At 38.6% G+C, this 25,543-nt stretch overlaps 1 protein-coding gene across 1 annotated transcript; it reads left to right on the plus strand.

Moving 5' to 3' along the window:
- Window positions 1-1,093: 1,093 nt before the first annotated feature.
- On the plus strand, window positions 1,094-15,170 carry LOC139472368 (sorting nexin-19-like). The gene is made up of 9 exons (XM_071254841.1): window positions 1,094-3,080; window positions 4,472-4,601; window positions 7,581-7,678; window positions 8,261-8,386; window positions 8,510-8,689; window positions 9,627-9,828; window positions 11,016-11,160; window positions 12,192-12,376; window positions 14,356-15,170. The coding sequence occupies exons 1-9, from the start codon at window positions 1,200-1,202 to the stop codon at window positions 14,532-14,534; spliced, it is 3,126 nt and encodes a 1,041-aa protein (XP_071110942.1). The 5' UTR covers window positions 1,094-1,199; the 3' UTR covers window positions 14,535-15,170.
- The last annotated feature ends 10,373 nt before the right edge of the window (window positions 15,171-25,543 follow it).

The following is a 25,543-nucleotide window of genomic DNA, read 5'->3' on the forward strand; positions in this document are numbered from 1 at the left end:
GTACTAGTCCGGACTATGGCCGACTTTATAGAGCTAGCCCACTGAGGTATCATGCCTTAGCTTAACATGAGGTACCTAACATGAATACCCTACTCAGACACACTATACCGTCCTTGTTTCAGCCCCTTAATGCCGAGCGACAGACAGGGTAACAAAATAGCAGAGATAATTACGAAATAGAAAGTTGTTCACAGAATATTAAAACGAAATAGTTGCCCCCCCCGATAACAAGGAACTTATTAAAATACTTCGTCATATTCCTGATACACGTACATTGTTCGGCCTCCATATTCGTATTCGACGTAATAAGCGCCCCGCTTTAATAAGCGCCCTGGCGATATTTGCTAAGTTATTGGCTAGTGAACAATCCCAATTAGCACCCCTTCCGATCGATCAACGTACACAAGACTTATTCATTCGCGTATAATACGCACTCGTGTGTTATATGCACCCTTAACTATGGGCAATCAAATTCTGGAAATGTGTATCTGTCGAAAATAAACATTTCAGGCTGTCAGCATAAACCACGAAATTTATCTTTCAACTCTGTTGTTCACCGAAATGATATTCTAATGATATTTCTAGTTTTGAGAGCGCCCTGTGTGCTTATATTACGTCGAATACGGTAATGGTTATAAAGCGATATGATTAGTTTGTTCCTGGACCCTATATAAGGCACGAAAGCGACGTTAAACCCAATTTCACCCTACCTCAACTCTAAATTATCTTACATATCTTCTGGTTTAATGCTGAAACCAGAGACCATATATACCGATATATGGTCTCTGCTGTAACAAACAGCCCCGGGCAAATATATATATTTCGAACTTGTAAATCACATTGAAAAGTAATATTGCATGCACTGGTTCAAAAGTTTGAAACTTCCAACCGACTTGCATGGTAGATCATGACACATGTAAGTGAGAGGCAAGCATTGTTCATGCTTGCACTGAGACAATACAAAGACGATATAGACTCCCTGATTCATTTCATGGGATTTGTATTTTGTCACGTGACAAAAGAGATCATGTGACGCTCACATGATCATTGCTGCGGCGCTAGTTCAAGATGGCGGATGTCGGGAGAAGCTGTAGTCATTTGTCCGAATGCAAACAAGGCGTTATCTCACAGAGATCCTCACAACAATGACTCCACGATAGCGTCACGGAGATTCGGACATCTTGCAAAGCCTGGATACAATGGCGTCAAATATGACGGTCTTCTCAGATCTGTTCAGCTGGCGTCGAACAACAACTGTTCAAAAAATACTGCTGATCGGTGTTGGAATAGTAATTGTATCGCTCCTAACAAATATCTGGTCGTTATTCGTGGCATATCTTCTTGCGTTACCGCTTTCATGGAAATTACTTCATCTCGTCATGAAATGGAAAACTCCGGCACCTTCTGACAAACTCTTGTTAGCGGTGCAGACGATAAACAGAGTGAAACAGGGTATTCTCGCCCTAGGGTCACCACAAAAAGAAGCAAAAGAAAGATCACCGTCTTACAAAGAATCCATAGGAATGTCTCTGAGTTATGGTGTTGACATTGGACGTGCAAAGGATGTGTCAACATTGAGAGGTCAAACTATTGAGGGTGAAGTCAGTATTTTTGTAAAATATGTTATACGAGACTTTGTACAATCATGGTATGAGGACTTCAGTCACGATGCTCAGACCCTGAAGGAATCTCAGCAGATTTTACACGCAGCTGCTTTCAGTCTAACTAAACGAGGCCAAAAAATACACCCCCAGCGACTCACTAGGGATCTTTTAGAATTGTTTACCCAGCATCTATCAACATTCCAAGTAGCCAGATCAGTTTTTCTAAGTCAAAGAAGGGGATCAATGAGTACTTCTTCAACAAAATGTGGGACCTTGGAAGAAGCATTTGAACAGAAAATCAAATTCCATCCAGCATTAAAAAATGATGAAAGTGAAATGAACTTTTTGAGGAGCTTGTCGAAGTTATTGCTGACACACATTTTACCCACCAGTATAAACACTTGTCGGTCACCTCTTGTTGTGATGACTGAGATAATGGCATGTAATGTACTTAAATCAGCAATTGATATGCTCACATCAACAGACTGGTTATATGAGAGCATGGTTATCCTTCTATCAGACGAGGACCAATTAGAAAACCGCTCTGATGACAAATGGAAGGACACAAATACAAAACATTCCATTGAACAAAATCAGCCTACCAGACAAAAAGATACAGATGTGGTCAAAACTGAAGAAATAGTGCTAGATGGTGAAACCATTAAAGAAAATCATGTTGGAAATGCTCAAGTAAAAGATCAGGGCATTGTATCAGAAGATGAGTGCGAAAAGCACAGGAAGAGGATAATCTCAGAAAATATTCCCCAGATATTGCTTGAAGAAGCTGGTTGTGATAAACATGATGGAGGAATAACAGGTGCTGAAAACACTGACATGGATAATGATGAGTTTAAGACATGTATAGAAGAGAAATCGGACTGTGATAAAGATGATGAAAGAGAGACAGAAGATGTTCCCCCACCAAATCCCACCATGTTAAATGAAACTGATGACTATGCTGAGCCAGAAACTCCTCCAGCTCAAAGTGTTGAATCCTCTCAGGAATCAAAGAAAGATGTGTTAGACTCTGTAACAGTACAGGATTATGCTTTAAAACCGTCAAAAAATGACAATAAGAAAATAACTAGCACCTTGTTCAATCTGTTCAAAAGAAAATCCAGGAATGATTCCAGTGCATCAAACTCTACTTGCTCTAGCGATGAATTTCATCGCTCAAGAGGAGATACATTTGACGATGGAGAAATTTTTCATACGATTATTCAGGGAAAAGAAGAGGCAAACTCGAACTTTGGTGTTGAGTGTTCTGAGGAGGCTGTTCCTGTGAAGGGAGATGCAGTGGTACAGTTCTTTCTGCAGGATGACAATAATGACAAAAGTATGGACATATTGACCCTTGACGCAGACAAAGATTTAGTTGAGGACAGTTCACTGCTTTTTCAGGATGTGAGTATTCCAGAAACAGAGGAGCGTCAGGAATACAGAAGCTCCTCAAAGTACACTCTCTATACTATAGAGGTGAGAATGATCATGGTATTGTCAGTGTCCATGGTGAAGGGACCAGAAATGATGCCATACTTTTAGTTAGTATTCCTATTTCATGTATTTTTTTAAGGGATGTTAGAGCGGTTAAGTGACTGGTCATTTATTATAGGGAGAATGTAATTGGTTTTATGATGGTAGCATTTTGTGCCAACCCTTCCCCACATTACTCCATGCCCACATATGCATGTGATATTTTTGTAATATATGACCAGTCCCTATATTATGTTACCATTTATAATATTTTCATGACTTCTCCACCACCCACACCCCCACCCCCACCCCCACCCCCACCCCACCCCCACTCCTTATTATTGTGATAGTTGGTTTTCATGACGCCCACCCTACTCGACACCAACCCACCACACACACACACACACACAAACACACACAACCCCTTCCCGACCCCTTCCCAACCCCCTCCAGAATAATGAATTACCAGTCCTGTCCCAAGACACAGTGATATACTACACAATTAGCATGATTAAGAGTCATTCATTATCATGATTAGTGATATTTTCATCAATGATATCAACATTGCTCAATACATTTATTATTTATCTGCACTTAAGGCATGTCAGACGATATGCTAATCATGTCATTTGACACTGTGGCTTTTGTCATTATCTGTTATGGATTTTTGAGTGCATGTTTATAATATGTGTCATGATACTGAAAATAAGAATATTTTATTATGAGGCCACATATGATATTCAAAAAAGCATAACATAATGAATCTTTAAAATATATATCACTCATGCTTTTATCATGTATGTCACCATAATCACTGGCTCATTACAACATGTTGTTATGGTTACGCAGTGTTTGCATTGGTCTCCAAAATAATGGGATCTCCTTGGATGCGTAAGCCGCAAGCCACACAGGCATGAAGCTATCTAGGGGGGTTTGTGTGCATGCCCCCACCCATGCCATTTTTCCAATGTAGACCTGAAATGTTAAAGTGTCTGTTTTTATGTGTGTATCACATGGATTTTGGGAGGCAAGAGAAACTATAAACAAAACAACTATAAGTTATGCATCAAGTAAACTTTTTTTCAAAATGAAAACCACATAAGGGGAAGCATGTAGGTTTCTTTTCTTGCGTGCCAGTTTTTTTCAGTGCTTATTTTTATATTAGGGATGCCGTAAACGCAAACAGTGTTATGCATGTCTTATCCAGGTCATCATTTGGTTATCAGTTATCAAGACTACTCAGCAATATTGGACATGTTTGTCATTATTTGAAACAAAGAAAAATGTATGGAGTGCTATCCTCTGAACATTTGCTTAACAGCTAAGCAGTTTTACATTTTTTAGATTTAGAGCATGTATCGTGTCCTTTGTAAGTTTTATTTGCACTGTTTCAGTTCAATGCTCTGTATTTCTCGGATGGGCCCCCAGTGATGAAGAGTGGGGGTGTCAAGCGCCGGTTTCGTGAGTTTGTTAATCTGCAGGCCAGACTAGATGCCAAAGATAACTACAAGAAACTACTTAAAGGTAACCATGACAACAATGGCCATTTTGAACTCATCACTAACCATGTCAATACTGTGTGAAAAGTAAAATCGTTTTTAGTATATTTAACATGATGAAGTTGTGTTTTTTTTTAAATTATCAATGATTATTATGTTTATATGCAAAGAGTTGAAAATAAGAAGATTATGTTTTCATATTAAATATAACTATCATGACCATGGTAACAGTGTTTGAACATGTTGAAAGGTCTGAAGGACAAATATGCATATAACTGTACTTTATTAATATCAGGAAACTGCATATTTTGATTTCACTGAGATATTGGTGTCTTGACATTTGAGCTGTTGCGATGTTGCATTTATGATGTAGGTATTACAGTAAAACTTGGTTATAACGTACATGGATATAACATTACTCATGCTAATAGATTTAACAAACTATTTCAAAAGTCAGGAATACTATACATACTGTATATTATCATGATTATCATATAAATGTCATGTTGAATTTTCACCCCCAAAGATCTAAAAATAGACATTTTCTTACCATGCATATGTGAGTGACAAACTGACCAACTCAATCCGTGCTATTGACCAGCTGCGGTGACCCTTGCTACATATATTTCCCCCATTATCACTGCAGCGTGTACATTTACACATTGGGGTTGTTAGTGAACCTCACTGTTATGTACAATCAGCAGTGAATCAGTAGTCACACTACTTGCCCACACTTTACAGTAGGGGGCACAGGTGGCCCAGTCGTCTAAGGCGCCGCGATTTGCTGTGCAGAATCCCTTGGGCACGCCAGAAACCTATGATTGTGGGTTTGAATCCCAGTTCGCCCCGATGATGTTTCTAGGTTTGTCAGCACCATACCCGTGCTCGTGGGTTTCACCGAAGTGGTAAACGTCTGAGACCTGCATCACTTCGTGCTTTCCTCCAACATTAAGCTGACACGCCGTGAAGTAACTGGAATACTGTTAAAAGCGGCGTTAAACCCAACTCACTCACTCACTCACTTTACAGTACATTAAGACATCTCATGGACATGATTGTGACAGACTATGTACAGTCAAGTCTCGTTAATCCGACACTCGTTAATCCGACACTCAGCTTTATCCGACACAAATGATGGGAACCGATTGATTCAGTGCTATTTAGTCCCAATAATCCGACATTCTCGCACTCCGACTCCGACACACCTGATTTGCAACGAAATCACGAAAACACTCATTAATCAGTCTCGTTAATCCGACACAGTGGTCAGCGTACTCCGTGGTCATCTGACCGCGAGTACACAACCCCGTGTTTTGACACGCACTGGCTGCAGAGATTAACTTAACAATTAACAGGAAAAGCTATTCAAACCTGTATGTACAAAGCTATACAAATGTAGTTTACAAATTGAAGCCAGATAAATGTGCATGAAGCCAGTTTAAAATACGAACAGGTATATAAAACATGGTCGACTCACCATGGTCGACTGGTATGTAAACAAGAAAGCATGGATGACTTCATTAATATTCAAAGCCTGGCTACTGATCTTGGATCGGCAAATGCGATTGGAGCAACGCCACGTGGTATTGCTGTTGGACAACGCCCCATCCCATGCTACTGTCGACATAACTAATGTGAAATGTCACTTTTTGCCTCCAAACACCACATCGCACATTCAGCCACTAGATGCCGGGATCATAAAGAATTTCAAGCTTTATTTCGTTTTTAATGATTGTATTACAAGGTACACACGGTTATTATCTATCGTGAAGACGTCCGATTTTCGATCACAACTCACTTAATTTCGTTAATCCGACATACTCGTTAATCCGACACAATCATGTGCAACCAACGATGTCGGATTAACGAGACTTGACTGTACATGATGTATCCAGTTTCTGTGGTTTTACTGTCTTTGTTACTCTAACCTGATCTACAATCTCATCAAAATCAGACCCTAGTTCTCGCTACCGCTAAACAAAGATCTGAAGACATCCCATTAGGGGTCATGTCAGAATGACCTTTCATCCGACCAATCAGTGCATGGCTTACCTGATTATGAAAGTGACAGTCAGAATGTGATTTCTAGTCATGCAATCTCGAAAACTTTTAACATGGTGTATTCCGACCGATAGTTACGGGTTAAACAACTGAATCCTTACTATCAAGACCATCTGTTAGCCATTCCAGAATGTTTTTTTGTTCAGGTTTCAAATTTGTAATCGAGAATTTGTCAAAATATGTTTCGAAGTGTACGTGCCAATTTGAAAATTGTGCCGTAAAGCACAAGAAAGCTGCCTTCTGATTGGTCATTCCATTGGTCTGTCAAAGTTTGTGCAAGGTCGTCCTGACGTGACCCGTAATGGGATGTCCTCAGATCTTTGTTTAGCGGAAGCGAGAACTAAGATCTGATTTAATGAGATTGACCTGATCTACGACAATGGTTTAATCCTAATTACTTTAACCATTGTTAACGGTTCCTGAATTTTTTCTCACCTGCAGACATGATTTCATGGACAACAAACTATGGATCATGTGGATATATAAGTATTAGGCGTAGACAAATAAAAGAATTGGTTCTCAGGCAATGACTTTTGAAAATATATTGTGGGCGCATGGTGGTTTTTTCCGCTTGTTGAAACTAGTATGTAACCAAATTAACAGTTGCGTAAAATCAACCTAGGAAAGGGCCTCCCTACATAAACAAGCATACAATTAAACTCCTGTTGCCGCCATGACCAAAACACAAGATGCACAGTAAAGCAGTACACATGTAAAGGGAAGTAACTGCGTGCTACATTCGATCCCATTTTTGTTAAGTATAAGGATTTTTGGATTTTTTTTAAAAATGGAAGTAAAAAGGAAATGTGTGGCAGACTTTATGATGTGCCTTAGAACCAAGATTATAATTCTTTTTGCCTTACCAACAAATGTCAGCTGTCGATGAATGTTGGAGTCCATTGTGACAGTGTTGTTATGGTGGCTGTTGTCCCGATGAATTCAGAAACGAAGGGCCCAAGTCGGTGGAACACGCTGCCATTCAAGAATATGGACAAGGACAATGTGGAGAGTAGAAGAGTTTTTCTGGAGAAGTTTCTGAAGGTAACAAGCATGGATCAACTCTTGATTTACCTTCTACACACTCTTATAACACAAGGGCAGGACACTTCCCTGGTTAATAATTACTGTGGTCAATCACCATCAGCATGATTAGGCTTTATATTATTATTAGTCCGCCGACCTTAAAAATATTAAATTCAAAAGATAAAGTTGGCAAACATCTTCCTGTTTAGAATATTTTTGTATCATTAGAGTTTATACCATGTGTACATGATGTACAGAGTGAAATTATTTGTATTACCGTATTCGACGTAATAAGCGCCCAGGGCGCTCTCAAAATTAGAAATATGGGGCTCTTATTAGAATATTATTTTGGTGAAAAAAAGATAAATTTCGCGGTTTATGGTGACAGCCTGAAATGTTTATGTACGACAGATATATTTTCCCAGAATTTAATTGCCCATAATTAAGGGTGCATATAACACACGAGTGTGCATTATATGCGAATAAATAAGTCTTGTGTACATTGATCAATCGGAAGGGGTTCTAATTGGGATTGTTCACCAGCCAGTATATCAGCAAATATCGCCGTGGGTGCTGAGGTTTCTTATCCACTTTCGCCAGTCGCTGATCCAGATTGAGGCAGTCTGCAATGGCCCGGAGCTCCGGGAGTTTCTGGCTTATGAGGGGGATGGCCATATTGCGTTTGTCAAGAAGGCGCGAGAGATAAGTGTGCCTAGGCTGGATAAAGTGAGTGTCTTCATTTTAATATTCATCTCTTTTTTTATTATGTTTAGCCAATTCAAGTTTAATACACTAAAAGATGCATTTACCATGAGACAAGATTTAGTATGAAGGTAATTTCCTTTGCAGATGTTTGTCAAGACTGCATCAGTGGTTTTTGACAAGCTGAAGTCAATTCCAGACATTCCCCAGAACGTCCTCTCTGCAGTAACGAAACGGGACCGCTCTGTAGAGAGGCAAGAGGAATCTAAGGTCGTAGAGGACTCAGACCGACAGGAGTTGGAGTATTCTTGGCAGGATCCGGACTCGGTCAGTGCCAGTTGTCTCCCCTTGTCACATGACCATGTACATGTGGGCCTTCCACAATTCCCAATTTGTCAAATAACAGGGATGCAGTGAGCACGTTAGTTTTAAAGTAGGGAAAGTAGGAATGACTTACTAAGGATATCATATCAATTATGTTTCTTTGTTAAAGATGCCTGGAAGCAGGGGGTTGTTTTTACCTGGTTGGCTTGGTGTGTCATGAAGATTGGTACTGTAAGATCGGAATAAGGCCCAGATGACATATCGAGTCAAGGTTGTTTATCGGTTATATATTTGATAACAGCAGCACTCTCAACCAGACTAATGACTAACTGTCGTTCCCCAGCAACCCTTACATCACATATACTATCACATAGAACATCACTTACCAGTTACGGTATATGTTACCCTGGTGACATTGTATGCGATCACTCTCTCGGCACACCCATCTTGAATGGAGTCTTGCTCTCATGAGATCTCGTTATGTTTATCATCTAACATTTAACAGTACCTTTTATCATTAAGATGGGGCGGTCGGGTAGCCTAGTGGTTAAGGCGTTCGCTCATCACGCCAAAGACCCGGGTTCGATTCCCGACATGGGTACAATGTGGAAGCCCATTTCTGGTGTCCCCCGCCATGATATTGCTGGAATATTGCTAAAAGCGGCGTTAAACCGTACTCACTCACTCACTATCATCATCTTTAAGATGAAAATGACATTACTTACACATGTGTTCACCACTTGTCCTGTTTTAGGCCAGATATGACTTTGCATGCTGTCATTACATGGAAGATATTTAGTCATGTGTACTGCTGTGTACAACACATGAATGCTTTTTTCATTTCCCCTTCCGTCTTGTCCTTGTGACATGTGCTACTGCTGTCATTGATGATTTGGTTTGAGGTGTTTTGTTTGTATTCCAAATTGGTCTGTATTTGCAGGACTCTGTATCAAATCAGTGGCTTCAGGCGGTCGAGGATTACATCAGTAATTGTGAGAAGGATACACATGATGAGGAAAGCATTACCATAACAACAAGCTGGGATGTGAAGGAGAAGAAAGCTTTGCTTGAGGAAATTCATGCCAAGTTGCCACGGTTACAGGGAGATGGTTCAGAAGCTCCAGATACACTGGTTCAAGAAGGTATGTTCCATTCATCAGTTGCTTTGAAAGATCACAGATCATTCCTAAGCATTTAAAGAATAGAGCAAATCTGGCCTGGTCATCAATCGTAATGTCAAATGTACTTACTCTTTAAAATTTACCTTTTTTGGGTATAATAAGGTATCTGACTTTTTATGATTTTATTATTTGAAAAGGGTACAGGATATTGTTGACTTAGTTGACTTCGTGACATAGAAACTGCACTTCTCAATCCACAATTATTTTTCAAAATTTTGCTGAGCCGCAGGCCGAATATGGACGTGAGACAACTGTAGCCCCAGATGTTTGAGTGTTAATTGTTATTTACTTTCCATACAACACATGGATATATGAACCAAAACTTAGACACCCTAAAGTGATTAGCACACACACTGAATTTTTCAATCAATAATGTGAACATCCACACACAACACGCCAGGGAAGTGTATTGGATTATTTGCATGGAATTTTATATTGCATTATATTTTGAAACTTAGGTCTGTATTGTGATATGCATTGTAATATATTGCCATTAACATACAGCTATGTTTTCTTCCACTTATGTCAGCTTCATACCTTTTATTGGAATAATCTGGTACCGTAGTTAACACAGTAAAAAAAGTAGTGCATTGTAGATTAACTATCTCAGAAAGTTTTTATGTACCGTATTTGACACATTACGCGCCCAGGGTGCTCTCAAAATTAGAAATAGGGGGCTCTTATTAGAATAAAATTTTGGTGAAAAAAAAAACAGAGTTACCCGGTAAAAGATCATAAATTTTGTGGTTTATGCTGACAGCCTGAAATGATACAAAAGAAAAGTATGTGTGTATTATATACGACAGATATGTTTTCCAGAATTTAATTGCCCCCAATGAAGGGTGCATATAACACACGAGTGCGTATTATACATGAATAAATAAGTCTTGTGTACATTGATCAATTGGAAGGGGTGCTAATTGGGATTGTTTACTAGCCAATATGTTAGCAAATATGTTACATAAAATGGGGGTTGGGGTAAAAAATATGATATAGTCCTAAGACCACCACCACCACTCTCACACGCACACACACACACTCTGACACACACATACACATGCACACAGACACACATCGAGACACACACACCATAATAAATGACCAGTCCCTTACTCATTAATGCTTACCAAATCTAATAATCTTTTCAGGAAAGGGTCAAGTTATACCAGACCTTCCCCTTGCCAATGCTGTCCTTGACCTGGCTCTCCAGACCATCCAAGGTCGTGAGCACTGGTTGACACGTGAAAGAGTTCTCTCTGTTTCAAGGATTGTGATTGGCAAGGCTCTTGACAGGTAGTTCCTTTGTTTCTTGAGGATAGTGACTTAACAAGTATGAAATATAATTACCAACATTTGTCATCCCAAACTGGCCCCCACTGGAGATATCGCTTGGGAGAAATCAAGCAGATATCACTTAAGTGAAATTACATCACAATACTTGGCAGACCATTGTGACATCATCAATTACCCATCTTCTCGAGGCAAGGGCGTAAACTGAATATAAAAGTCAAGTTTCCACCCTTGCCGAATGAGGCTGGAATCCCGTAGTTACATTTTGGCTGGACAATGAGTCTATGTATAGTCCTATTGAAATCCTGTTAGAAACTAGACATCAGGTTTGTAAACAACATGGATTTGAACATGCAGATTTCGGTCGACTGCAGGATTTCCAAAGCATGTATACACCTGGGCGTCAACAGATATTTTGTAAATCTTTTCATGTTATTGATCAAGGTGTTCAAGTCATTTGATGCACATCGCGGGGTAAGACCCAATATGAAGCTTGATTATTGATCAGATCATCTTGACTGGGCGCGTCATTTTGTTTGAAACATAATTATATGAGAGATGGAATCTGATTGGTCAACAGGAGGGATATAGAAGGGAAATAACTTGTAATAGCCACTGGTTGTGCTTCAGTCAGGCCTGGAAATTCTAGCCTAGTTAGGCAAGGGTGAAAACTGGACTGTTATCGTCAGTTAACACCCCTGCCTCAGGAAGATGTTGATGACCATGACGTCACAATCAAACGACATCACTAATCTCTCTGCCACTGAAGCTGGTTAGCTGTACCTTTTAAGCTCAAGAAACTGATTATTACTGTTTGCAAACTGATACGGTTGGATGTTGTTAGGAATTAACCTGAAAATGTAAAGATAGTACTTTCCTTAAAATAGTGCTTTCCTTTGAACTAATTACATGTTTTAAACATCCTTTATGTAATAATGCTGAATAACATGTTGATAATGTAACTTATGCATCTATCACAGCTGTGGTATCATGTGTATAATATCAATGTATTTGGTATCCCGTTTTGCCACCAGGTGGTTGTCTGACCAGATCAGCTTCTTGACATCGCCAGAGCGCTGGGTGTATTACTCTCAGCTACTGCGTAAAGCAATATGGCCTGATGGGAAGCTGTCGGCCGAAGATAAGCCAGTTAAACCACAGAGTGAGAAGGAGGCGACACAGAAACAAGCCAAGCAATGTCTGAAAGACTTCTTCCCTGGTGAGTGATGACTTGTCTTAGAAATGTTCATAGACGTATCATGAGCTGCTCCAACATGGACAGTGATGGACAATGTACTGAAAATCATGAAAATATTGCAAAATGGTTCAAGTTCTCCTTCCTAACATTTATGAAGTGATGCATTATTATCTCAACCTATTGGAGTTTTGTGTCATGTTCGGTTCATGACACATGCCAGAAACAATGACAGACAGAGCAAGTTCACAATAAGCAATGTAATGACTGAGTGAGGGAGTTTGGTTTAGCACCGCTTTTAACAATATTCCAGTTATATCACAGCGTGTCAGCTTATTGTGGGAGGAAAGCCCGAAGTGATGCAAGTCTTAGACGTTTACCACTTTGGTGAAACCCAAGAGCATGGGTATGGTGCTGACAAACCTAGCAACATATTTGGGGTGAACTTGGATTCGAACCGACAATCATAGGTTTCTGGCATAGACAAGGGACGCAACTCTGCACAGCGAATTGCATCGCCTTAGACGACTTGGCCACCTGTGCCCCCGGAGCAATGTAGATGAGCGCGTGATTTATAGCTTCTCACACAGCACCGTGTCAAGTGTGGTCAGTTTGTTTACTCAAGGGATCAAGCAGTTATGAGTTGCCAACTGTATATGGCGGCTTCTGTGTTCTTGGCAATCTTGTCAAATAATCTCCTAATTAGAAGGGCTGCTTACCCATGTGGTGAGGTGTCCAGTACAGTTGCACCAGTCATGGTGAGTACATGACACTGCTTGACTATGTTCAAAGGTTTGAGCCTCAATACTTGGAACCTTTAACAATCTTGAGTTGACCTCTCTCACTTGAATATGAGTTTGATTTATTTTAAATTCCCTGCTTAGATCAAACATGAAAAGGGAACAGTTGTGAAAATTATAATAAAAAAACAGCTATCACACTTTATCATCCAAAACTGCACAGGAGGTATCGCTTGGATGAGATCAAGCGATATCTACACTGTAGGTATCTCTGCAATGAAATTACATCACAATGCTTTGCAGACCATTGTGACGTCACTCATTACCATGACGTCACAATCAAATGACATCACTAATGGCTCTGCTACTGAAGCTGTTAGCAGTACTTTTTACACTGAAGACACTGCTAATTACTGTCAACAAATTGAAAAAGTTGGAAGAATGATGTTGGATGATAAATAAAATCTCACCCTCGTGTCTTTTGATATCAAATATATCAACACTCGTTGATAAAAGTGGCAAAAATCCTCGGCAAGCCTCAGAAGTTTTCCACTTTTATCAACTCGTGTTGATATATTTGATATCAAAAGACACGAGGGTGAGATTCTCTGTATACCACCACACGGAAGTCTTGGTGTTGTTGTTAGCTGACTAGTTTAAATTTTAAAGCTAGGGACACCTGCATGGGGACGTTAAGCAGGGTTGATAAAAAGAATGCTGAAAGTGATCGCGAAAGTGAAGACTTTGTTTTAGCAAGAGGAAGTGACGTAAGGCATCAGAAATTACGTAGACTACTTCTTGCCCCTCATTAGCTGAATACTGAGTTGATGGACGTTGAGTTCATACGCATGCATAGATGTTGTCACAGGGTGGGATTAATATCAGCATTGTGTATAGATCAACTCTTGACACTTACTCAGTATTCAAATGATGAAGGGGAAAGAAGTAGCCTGAAAATACAAGAAACTGTTATCCATAAGAAGTTTCATGTCTTCATGGTAAGTGCACTGATTTATTTACACCTGCTCAGATGCCGATATTCAGCCCCAAGTCTGCAGCAAATGTCAGTAAAATTCCCATTTACTCAGAATATTCGAAAATAAAAACAGTAAAACATTCTTTAACAATATCACAATTTTTTGGCAAATTTGCCTGCCAAGGGCACTTAGTTTGGAATCGTAGATAAATCCTTGAAGTAACATGCCTCTTTCTTGAAGAAACTTCATCAATGGTGATAATTGTCTGATCCTGTTTATGTTGTAGATTTCATTGAGCAGTTGGCTGGATCAGAGGATTATGACATTGCAGCTGATCAGATCATTGATGCCCTGCAGTATGAGAAACTAAACAGGCATCTACTGTACATGTTCCTGGGGATTCTCACGGAGAAACTGTTTCCCGAAATCTCCGCACCCGAACTGCAAGATAGATTGTTCAGTTAATACAACACAGAGACAGCAGATTGTAGTACTTGAAATATATTCCAAACTGACATTGTCAACCAAGGATGATGCTTTCATCTGAGATTGTACGCACAGAAAGTTGTTCTCCAGTCCCAAGATTGTTTTAGAAAGTAGTTCCCTGTTCAAGGAGGATGACTGGGGCAGCTCCAATAATTGAGTGTGGGAAACCTTAAGTTAGTTCTCTTAAATACAGAGGTTTTGTGTTTGGTCAACCTTTCAGTTTCACTATTGTAGAATAAGATTGTACAAATAAGACCATGAAGTTTGATGTTGTGTGATACATTCGGCTAATATCAATAAATTGGAGGTGCCCCATGTAATCCAAGATGGCCGTTGTATTCATGCACATATTCCAAGATGGCTGCTTCTTGCATTCTCGAGGACTGCAGTTGCTCTTCACATTCCAAAATGTCTTCACATAAAGAGACAACAGCATCTTCATGCACAAGACCCAGAAATATGGATCAAGAGTCTGAAAGGATCGGCAAGAACTAGTTTATGTAACGGGGTTGTAGAGGAAGTTATAATGTGTTATTACTATGAATATTATAGTGCTACAATTTATTGACTTTACAAGGTCAGAAGACTGAAAATTGAGACAGTGCTTGATGTAATACATAATATTGATAGCACAAAGCATTAAGAACAATGTCTTTTAGGCTACATGAGAATAAATATTTCAGTGCTTAGGTTCGTGATAATGTTTATCATCATTTTGTGTTGATTGGGCTTCAGGGAAGTCATTTTTGTTGTTTTTTATCAGTAAATGTTGTGTTTTAACATTAGATTTAGGAATGCCAGTGCTCTCCAGATTCTAAATTCAGAAATATCTTTCCTTGCCTAAACTTACCTCATGGTTGTTGACAAGTCTTGTCTCCTGACCAAAGGAACATCACTTATTTTTCTCGGCATAAGTTCATCTATTGAGTGTCTTGTATCTGGGTTAGTGCAGCCCCCCAGAGGAAGATGTTCATGCAAAGGGAGGACACACTCTTCAGAAAATCTAGTCTACAGTTATTTTTCTGCCATGTTTTAGGTGCATGTGGGATTTATCTAGACCTGCTCAGAGGCCGATATTCTCCCTTAAGTCTGCAGCCGATGTCAGTACAAATTCACAAATTGGAATTTAACATTTCCCACTGCATGCTATTACAGTTATGACTGATGTTATGGCTTTGTAAGGTGATTTGTATTTCACTGATAACAGGACCTATACCGAGGAAGAGGCGTTAATGCTTAGTTTAACATTACTGCATGGAATGCATTGATAAAATTAAATGTTGTAAAACACCTGAATTTAGGGAAATGATAACTGTATAAAAATTCCAATTTTAAACAAAATAAGGATTTTTGTCCGAATTGCCTGCCAAGGGCACTTAGTTTGGACTCTGAAATAAATCACTGAAATGACATATTGTCAATATTCAAGTAAAGTCATCAAAATTGTAGTTTAAAAGAAGATAAACCCATGTTTATTTATTTTTAAATTCCCTGTTACCAATTCAGAGTGGAAATGATAGACATATTTTATCAGCATGCAGGAACTCAATTTCCTAATGTTGTATTTTCATTGAATTTAAGCTATGTTTATAGGTAAACAAAATGTCTTGAAAATTTGTTTGAGAATATGTGGGCTGAGGCAATATGAGTATTTTGTGGTGAATGTCATAATTATTTATGAATGTCAAAAAGCTGTATGCTTTATGAATTGACAGCTCATTAGACAGACTGCAATGTGAATTGTTCTTGCGAATGAAGCATTGTTTTAGCTTCATATATTGCATTCATGTATACTGGTTGTTATCTCCATGCTTGTAGTTGTTATCTTGTCATCCAAAGATTCATTTTATGAGATTATTTCTGCCTTTCTTCATCTGATGTCTCCCACATAGCTTCAGCCTCATCAACACATGTTTACAGGAACAATTGAGGGGGACCCATTGGATGTCTTGGGGAGGGGAAAGATATTTTAAATGGAAAGTGTGTTCACAAATATGCCCCAAATGAATACCCTGTTCGACGTAATAAGCGCCTCGCTCTAATAAGCGCCCACGGCGATATTTGCTAATATATTGGCTAGTGCACAATCCCAGTTAGCACCCCTTCCGATTGATCAATGTACACAAGACTTATTTATTCGTGTATAATACACACTCGTGTGTTATATGCACCCTCAGTTATGGGCAATTAAATTTTGGAAAATATATCTGTCGTGTATAATACGCACCAACTTTTCTTTTGTATCATTTCAGGCTATCAGCATAAACCACGAAATTTACAATCTTTCAACTCTTTTTTTCTCACCAAAATTATATTCAAATAAGAGCCGACTTTTTCTAATTTTGAGAGCGCTCGAGTGCTTATTACGTCGAATACAGTAGTTTGTTTTGTGGAAAATAACTAGATGTCAACATTTTTGTGTTAAAATTGAAAATGTTTAGCTTGTTTGTTGGTGCTTGGTAACTATATGGGTCGTTGGGTGCAGCCTGGCACCAGGAAGTATACATCCATGTTTGATGGTGGCTAACAATGAAACAAACAAGACATGGTTATTTGAGGGTGATGTTTTTGATATGGGTGTCATAGTTGTGTTTTGGACCTTACATTTGCAGTGTTGCGGCAACTGTTTTCAGCCTAGTAAACTTTTCATAACTTTTGTAATTTTCTGGTCAAATCCAATTTTCAAGTGTTTACTTTCTTTTGCCCGACAGGTTATTTCCCTTGCTGTTACAGTGGTCACTCTGGACTCCATCTTTAATGCCTGGGACCCTTCAAAATATTTACTGAAAGTCCCCAGGACATGCTGATATATAAACCAAAGTAAACCTTTGCACGGTCCCTATGTTGCCGAAATATTTCTAAAAACGGCGTAAAACAATACTCACTCACTCAGGAGTCCCTGAGTAGAACTCCCTCATGCCTAGGCTGCTGTTGCTATGACGATGTCTGTTGAACCACGAGATGAATAATTTGTGCAGATTGTCAAAGGCATCTGAATATTATTATTATGTTACATGTCGTCAAGTGTAAAAAAAAGTAATATTGTGATATGTTGTGATTGTCTTTAAACTGTGTGAGAGTATTTGTGTCTGATTTTATTTATGTTATGTATAACTTGTGTATGGAGTTTATGAATTCATCCTTTTATTGTCACATCATACTGACAAGTGAGTTAAGACTGAGATGGCAGAAAAAAACATATTTTTATTTCACACCGGAATTATTTTAATACAGATTCTTTGTGACATTCTGATAGGCTAGTGTAAAACACCAGTATGTTTTATTTTTCACTTTTGTGCCTTGCAAAGTATGTTTAATATGCCAAAAAGATTAATAGACTCTTCCTATTTTAGAGATTACTACAGATAGAGTGCTTATCTAATAGAGCTATTATGTTTTGGGGCGGGCAAAATGAGTTTTTCCAGTTGTCACGGTGACCATATCATAGAGTATTCAGGTATTTGGACACTTTCGCACATATTCTTAGTACAGGGAAACCTCCTTAACTTTTGAAAAAAATGCAGTTTGGCTTGGCTAAAAAAATATTAAGTTTGATCAAAATTCATCAGAACAACCTATACTAAAAATCTGCCTGAGGTAAATTAACACTATAAAAGTCCAATTTCCACCCTTACCAAACTAGGGTGGAATTCCGGAGTTACATTTGGCTGAACTAACCAGTCTATGCATCGTCCAATTAAAATTGCGTAACAGAATCGACATCCTGTTTGTAAACAACATGGCGACTGCCAAGCAGATTTTGGTTGATTGCAATATTTGCAAAGAATGTGTACCTTTAACTGGACTTCAACCGGTATTTTCCAAATCTTTTAATTGTTTTTAACCAACATGCCCAAGTGTTGTGCTACAATCCACATGGACTGGGCTCTTGTGAGACAGGGAATGTGAAACGTTCTTCGATTAACTTAGTTAGATCGTCTTAAGTTGGCACTGCAATTTGGTTGAAGCAATTGTAGGTAGGAGGGACATAGAAGGGACATAACAATAGCCAATGGTGGCGCTAAAACAGAGCCTGAAATTCCAGCCTCGTTCAGGAAGTGTGGAAACTGGACTTTTATTGTTGTGTAACTCCCTTGCCTCAGAAAGACAGGATTTAGTTGATTTTATCCACATTGTTGACCATGCAGGTTCAGATATCAGAGAAGTGGATGACGTCATCCAGTGTATCCCAACGCCATTACATGCCAGAGTGACGTCATGCTGTCTCACAACAGTGACAGTTCGGTTCGAGAAAGGGTGCTGTGGAAAATTACTGAAATAGTTTGTATTTTACAATACTGATAAGCTGTTTTTAGAAGACTTGCTGGTGGGGTTGAGGTTTTGATGCCGAGATATAACACCTGCCAATATGAAAACACATGTTTATTGCCCAAGTGTACTGCATGATAGGAATTATCAAATATATTTCAATAACGGGTAATCAGAAAAGCAAGACATGTAATTAAAATGAAATATGAATCAAATACCAAGGCATTTTTACCGGTATTGTACCATGTATAACAATCAAAACTATTGTAATATACAGGTATATGTTTAGTACATGATATCTACTGATGTTTCACATAACTAGATCTAACAGTATTTATGAAATCAAGCCAAACTACTAATTTTGTTCCTTGAGAAAAGGTGACATGGGATAGCCTAGTGGTTAAATTTTCGCTTTTTCTGCTGAAGTCCTTGGTTCAATTCTCCAAAGCATGAAACAAATTTCTGGTGTTTCCTGCCATGATTTTGATGGTATATTGCAAAAAGCGATGTTAAACCATTATCACTCAACTCCTTGAGATCATAAGACCAATAAAACACACATTATTCAGAGACAATAATCATTCAGTATTCTTCGGGGACCATAAAGTCATCTTGTTTTAAGGAATTTAAGTGATAGTTACTGAGGTGTCACTGTGTGTTAGCTTCTGCTTGTTGTTTTCTGTGCTACGCTTTTCAAGAGTCCAATTTTCACAGTTTTATAGTTGTATATTTTGTACGTATTTTTAGTATGTTTTGAGGTTTTTGTAATAGTTGTACAAGAATCGTTTTAATGAAATTTGCCTGTGACTTTACCAGGAATGGTTCAGCATCAAGTATATTTGATAGTTTTTAGAGAAATTTTATTTTATTTAGATTAAAATAGCAAAAGATAGTAACATTCCATTGTATCAGAAATGTAATAAATTAGGAAATTGAGCTGTAAATTTTAGAATATTTTGATAAACATTATGATTCTGTGGGGAATGGCCAATTTTCTTCATGGGGCTAATGTCAGGCCTCAGATGTAGTTGATCTGAAATGAACTGCTGCATGACTTTCCTTTAGATGTACCATAAACTGTTTAATGAAGATTCATAAAGATGCAGACATTTGAAAAGTTATTTTTCTTGTCTATTTTATAAGAAATATATTCGTTTATTTCATGGAAACTAAAAAAAACAGCATCATGACAATGTGGATCCATTGAACAAAATTCACGTTTAGCTCACCTTACAAAAGGTCAAGTGTGGGTTTGTCATGGTCTGCTTGTCTGCCGCATCCAGCATTATAGGGGTCTGTGTAAGACTTGACATTGAAACTTCAAGTGCTGGTTCCCACCTATGACACCTGAATTTGTTCAAGAGGTTCAAATCCAAGTTTTATAAATGGCCATCATGGCAGCCATATTGAAAAAGCCAATTAAATTTTATGACTCAACCATCTTTTTACCAAATATAATCAAATTTGATGCATTTGTAGTTAGTGGGCCCTATCATATATGTTCTGACTATAATTTTAGTCTTGATACAACAGTTTCATTTTTACCACACCCTAAAATTCTCTCTCAAGGCATTCTTGGATCTGTAGGCAGGCAGTTTTAGATCACAAGATCCAGGGGTTACTGTAGGTTTACCAAAATGCAAGCCCTTGAGATATAGCTGATGTACATGTACGTGTCCATATTTTTAAAGTCTTTCTCTCTCAATAATAGCAGAAAATTTAATGCTGTGATAGCAAATTTTTTTAATTGTCTTTATTGTGACTACTTATCCAGGTGAGCTACAGTCCTGTGGCACTATTTTTTAATGCAAAGTAAGACGTGAAAAAATGACACTTTCAAATTTATTCAGGGATTCAGATCTACATGCTTACAAATCAACTTGGTTGTTTCAACTGATGTAACTTTGACCTCATGCACCCCAGATGAACAGGCCATCTTTGTCACGTGATTCCTGTAGACACTGGCAAAAAATGAATTGATGAATTAGTCGATAAGTATTAACAAAATAGATGTTCTGAGTAGTGAATATCATGGAGAGGTATATATTTGCTTGACAATATACCACATATCATACAAATGTCACAAACGTTACAAAATTTGATTTTAGTTTTTATCATATTTTGTATTTGTACAATCATTTACTGTGAGCGTGGAAAGTTTTGCAACCAGGAAAGTACAGTGAAAACTGCAAGTGACACATACTCGCAATAGTTTCATGACACAGTTATTTCGCAGACCAAACAAACATGAAACGTTAGGAGGCATATTTATTTTATTTGCTTCTCCATTGTCAAACCAAAAAGTGCATGGTTAAATAAATAATTCCTCATACCCTGTGTTTCCGTAGTTGCACATTGTCAGTCAGTGTCCAGAGTCTGATCAGGAGAGTTCACTAACCTGCCACATCTCGTCAAGCTGCTTACATATCACAAAGTAGACCAGACATATGCCAGCCTACTGTCATTCTGGGGTAGAATAGGTCCTCAGCAACCCATGCTTGCCGTAAAAGGTGACTATGCTTGTCGTAAAAGGCAACTAACGGGATCGGGTGGTCAGGCTCGCTGACTTGGTTGATGCATATCATCGATCCCAATTGCGTGGATCGATACTCATGATATCAATCACTGGATTGTCTGGTCCAGACCCGATTATTTACAGACCGCCGTCATATAGCTGGAATACTGCTGAGTGCGGCGTTAAACAACAAACCAACCAACCAGCCTACTGTCAGATAAACACGCTCCTCCAACTTTCCTTGTCAGCTACACATGCATCTATAGTTTGAAGAACACTGACACCAAGTTACCTTTTCATCACATTGCTTCCCAAGCATTAAAACTAACGCGCATAAGTAAATATGATCTTTGGTAATCTCATCAACAGGATGTCGCAAGACTTTCCAGACAGTTTAAGTTATTGTTAGCCACTTGAAATAATTTCATGGTGCAAGACTTTCCAAATTTACAGTATAACCTGTATTTTACTTACTCGTGTGTTAGGTCATCGTGTTGACAAACAGTGAACCTCTCTTCGTGTAAGTAAATAGTGCTGTTTATGGAATACAAGTACGAAGTACAGAAATGTGTAACTAGGTTTCATTTTGTGTTGCCATGATGTTATGTCATTGAATCATTTCATCGTCATTAGAATCTTCTGACAAGGGCCACTTGCACAAAGGGGTCTTAGCACCATAACTGTTGCAAGCCTACCTTGGTTAAAGTACGAGTTACGATCATCGTAGTGCTGAGATCACCTTGTGGAACACGGCTGGCTGTAAGTCATTCCCGAGAGGATTGCTAGCATCAGTGAGTTATGACCTTGTGCAATATATACTTAAACACAAAAGTAACTGTGATTCCTTATTCATCATATGGTGACATTTTAGAAAAGCATGACTGAAACGTTTCTTTTAAGTTTTAAATTAGAGTACTGGTAATAAATTCAGACTGACTCTATTGGCTTTCTATAGACTTGTGTATTTTCATCATTCAAATTTATGCAGAATTGCAAATAATAGTGTGTCCCACCATCCACAACAGGTTAATTCTGTCAAAGACAGCGGAAATACAAAGTTTGACCGTCCTGTGGATGGTCGTATTGTTTCTGCCAATTAGTAATATCCGTGATGTCTATTTTGTACAAAACTAGGGCGATGGGGTAGCCTAGTGGTTAAAGCATTCGCTTGTCATGTCAAAGACCAAGGTTCGATACCCCATATGAGTACAATGAGTGAAGACCATTTCTGGTGTCCCCTGCCGGAATAGCTGGAATATTGCTAAAACCAGCGTAAAACATCTCACTCACTCACTCACTCACTCACTCAAAACTGAACAACACCAATTCAACTTCAACATAACAGACAACAGAATTAGAGATGTATCATAACTTTTTGATTCCATAAAATTTGGGAGTGACAACTTTTGACAAGGACTGGAAAGATTTTCAAATAGTTAGTCCTACGATCTGGAGGAAATTAATTTCAAATCTGCAACCCTCATTTACACAAATTCATATTATATTCTTTTTGTATTCTTGACACTATGGTGAAATACCTGGATATTCTTTCCCCATTTTAGATGAACAGCAGTTCAAAAGGCATGAAAGTGTTACTATCTGTTAGATCACAATCGTGTCTTATGTCTTAAGGGGGCACAGGTGGCCCAGTCGTCTAAGGCGCCGCGATTCGCTGTGCAGAGTTGCGTCCCTTTGGCACGCCAGAAACCTATGATTGTGGGTTCGAATCCTGGTTCGTCCCGATTATGTTTCTAGGTTTGTCAGCACCATACCCGTGCTCGTGGGTTTCACCGAAGTGGTAAACGTCTGCATCACTTCGGGCTTTCCTCCCATATTAAGCTGACACGCCGTGATATAACTGGAATACTGTTAAACCCAACTCACTCACCCATATGTCTTAAAATGACTACTGTTCCTCGTCGGTCTTGACATGTTGTACACACTGATAAATGGATAAGGCCATATTATCCTCATCAACACAATTTCTAATTTTCAGTCATCAATACATTTAAATGATTACAGTTACTTTTGTTTTTGAGTATAGATCCTTTTTGTACTACTGCTTCTGGAGGCATGATTTCCATCAATACAATGCAGTTTTAACCACCAAATACTTGATATTTATTGTAAACCTGGTGAACTATTAGCATAAACAACATTGCTAGTGTAACCGTGGTAACTGTTACCTGTTAAGTGTATCAATAAGTCAATAAATGTCTGATTTTAAGTATTTTGTGTTTGTGGATCATTTAGATGTCATTATTTCCTTTGAAGTGAAAATCATGTATTAGTATGCCACAGTCAATACAAACAGTGTGAATTAATTATTAATCAAATGTTCTGATGTTATGTAGTGGTGTGACTATGAAATGTGTGGAAAAAGTGGTAATTAGGAATCCTTTTATCATTATTTGTCCTCGTTTCATCAGTCTACTGGTCACCATGGTAACAGTGGCAATCTTTTTACAAGGGTTGAACAATACAAAGAGGAAATACAACCGGAAACATGGTTCTCTCTGATGTGATGATCAAACATGCATGCCACTCTCATTAAAGGCATACATTATTATTATAGCAAGTAATAGTCTGGCTTTGTGTTAGAACTAGGTCTCCAATAAGTGCCAGGTATATTACCAGTATATAACTGACTTGTCTCTGGTACAGGTGAACAGAGAGAAACATAATGGCCCTACTTTGCATGGTTAAGGACCGGCGGCCTGATTTTGTATTGAAATTAGAAAACTATGAGCCTAAAGCTTAATCTAAGAAATACACCTTGCAACAATGTAAGTTTTGTGGCTGGCAATTAAACAGTCTGAAGCATAATTATTTTTTTCAATAATTTTCGGGGACTATTTGGCTTTTTTTTCAATAAAATGCCAGCCAAACACACACCTCACCCCCCCACCTCACCCACACACACACCCAATCCCCCCACACACCCCACCCCACCACCCACTCCGTCCCCACTATAATCTCTGGACTTTCAAGTGAGAGTTGACATAAATAGCCCTGCCTGCACATGCATACTCCCTGAATATACTATTAATAAAAGCTTTATATAGAGTATGTATCATTAGGGTATCATTTCTAATTAAAGTTGAATAATGATTGAAATCTTAGATCTTGAGCCATGTAAATGAACACTAATTTGCCTTCCACCTAAAAGTGTTGGATGAAAGTCTATCAATTCACATACAATAGTATATCCATATAGTTTCTGTAAGTATGTTTATTCAGAGATGTCTACTTGCATGGACAAAAAAAGTCAATAAGCTAGCACACAATTGCGGCCATATCCTGTGTCTGAAGTAGACTGGATGTCACACTTGTGAAATTTGAGGAAGGGATGAACTGTGAACTGTAGACAAAGTCGGTGAATCAGTGGCTTAAGTGACAGGATGACAAGATCACACATCACAAGATGTATATATTTGTATGTACCGTATATATTTCAAGAAACTTGGTCTTCACTTCAAAAAAGTATACCCCAAAATCTCCATGATCCCTTACTCATGTTGTTCAGTACAGTCGAGCCTTGCCTGAACAAACTGGTGGTTGATAGTGTGATGCATGCTGTCAGAGTGGGAGCATATCCTGAGATGCTGCTGTCATGGGTTTTCCGGGCCCAGATTCAATTACAGGCTGCTGTTGTATAGCTGTTGTTTAGCTGTTGTATAGCTGTTGTATAGCTGGAACATTGTTGACTGCAGCATTTACAACAATACAACACGTCCTGACAATGATGACACCGAACCAACCTTGTCACAGCTGAAAGTTGTCTGTCCTTGCAGTGTGATACGTAGTGTATCATTGTGTATCTTTGCGTATCAGTAGCATCACACCTCTGTTTCCTGAAGTTATGTTATGAAAGAAGATAACAGACCTTGTTGTCCTGTATTTGTCAGTGTCAAGTTCAGCGTATTTAGATACACATGGATATATTTCGTATGAGGAGCCAATGAATAGCGTCCACCTCCCACTGATAAAGGGATGGGTTTATGTCAAAATAGGAATTAATTTGTTGGCTTGTCTAAGAAGTAATATGTACTTTTATACCTTAGTCACATAATACATCCCCTGGAGGAACAAAATGGTACACATCCCCTAGACACACACGATACATCCCTATAGCCACATTGGTACATCCTCTTGTCACACCATACATCCCTATAGCCACATTGGTACACCCCCATAGTCACAC

This window comes from Haliotis cracherodii, unplaced genomic scaffold (assembly GCF_022045235.1).
Source record: "Haliotis cracherodii isolate W230 unplaced genomic scaffold, xgHalCrac1.p SCAF_1, whole genome shotgun sequence".
Lineage (NCBI taxonomy): Eukaryota > Metazoa > Mollusca > Gastropoda > Lepetellida > Haliotidae > Haliotis > Haliotis cracherodii.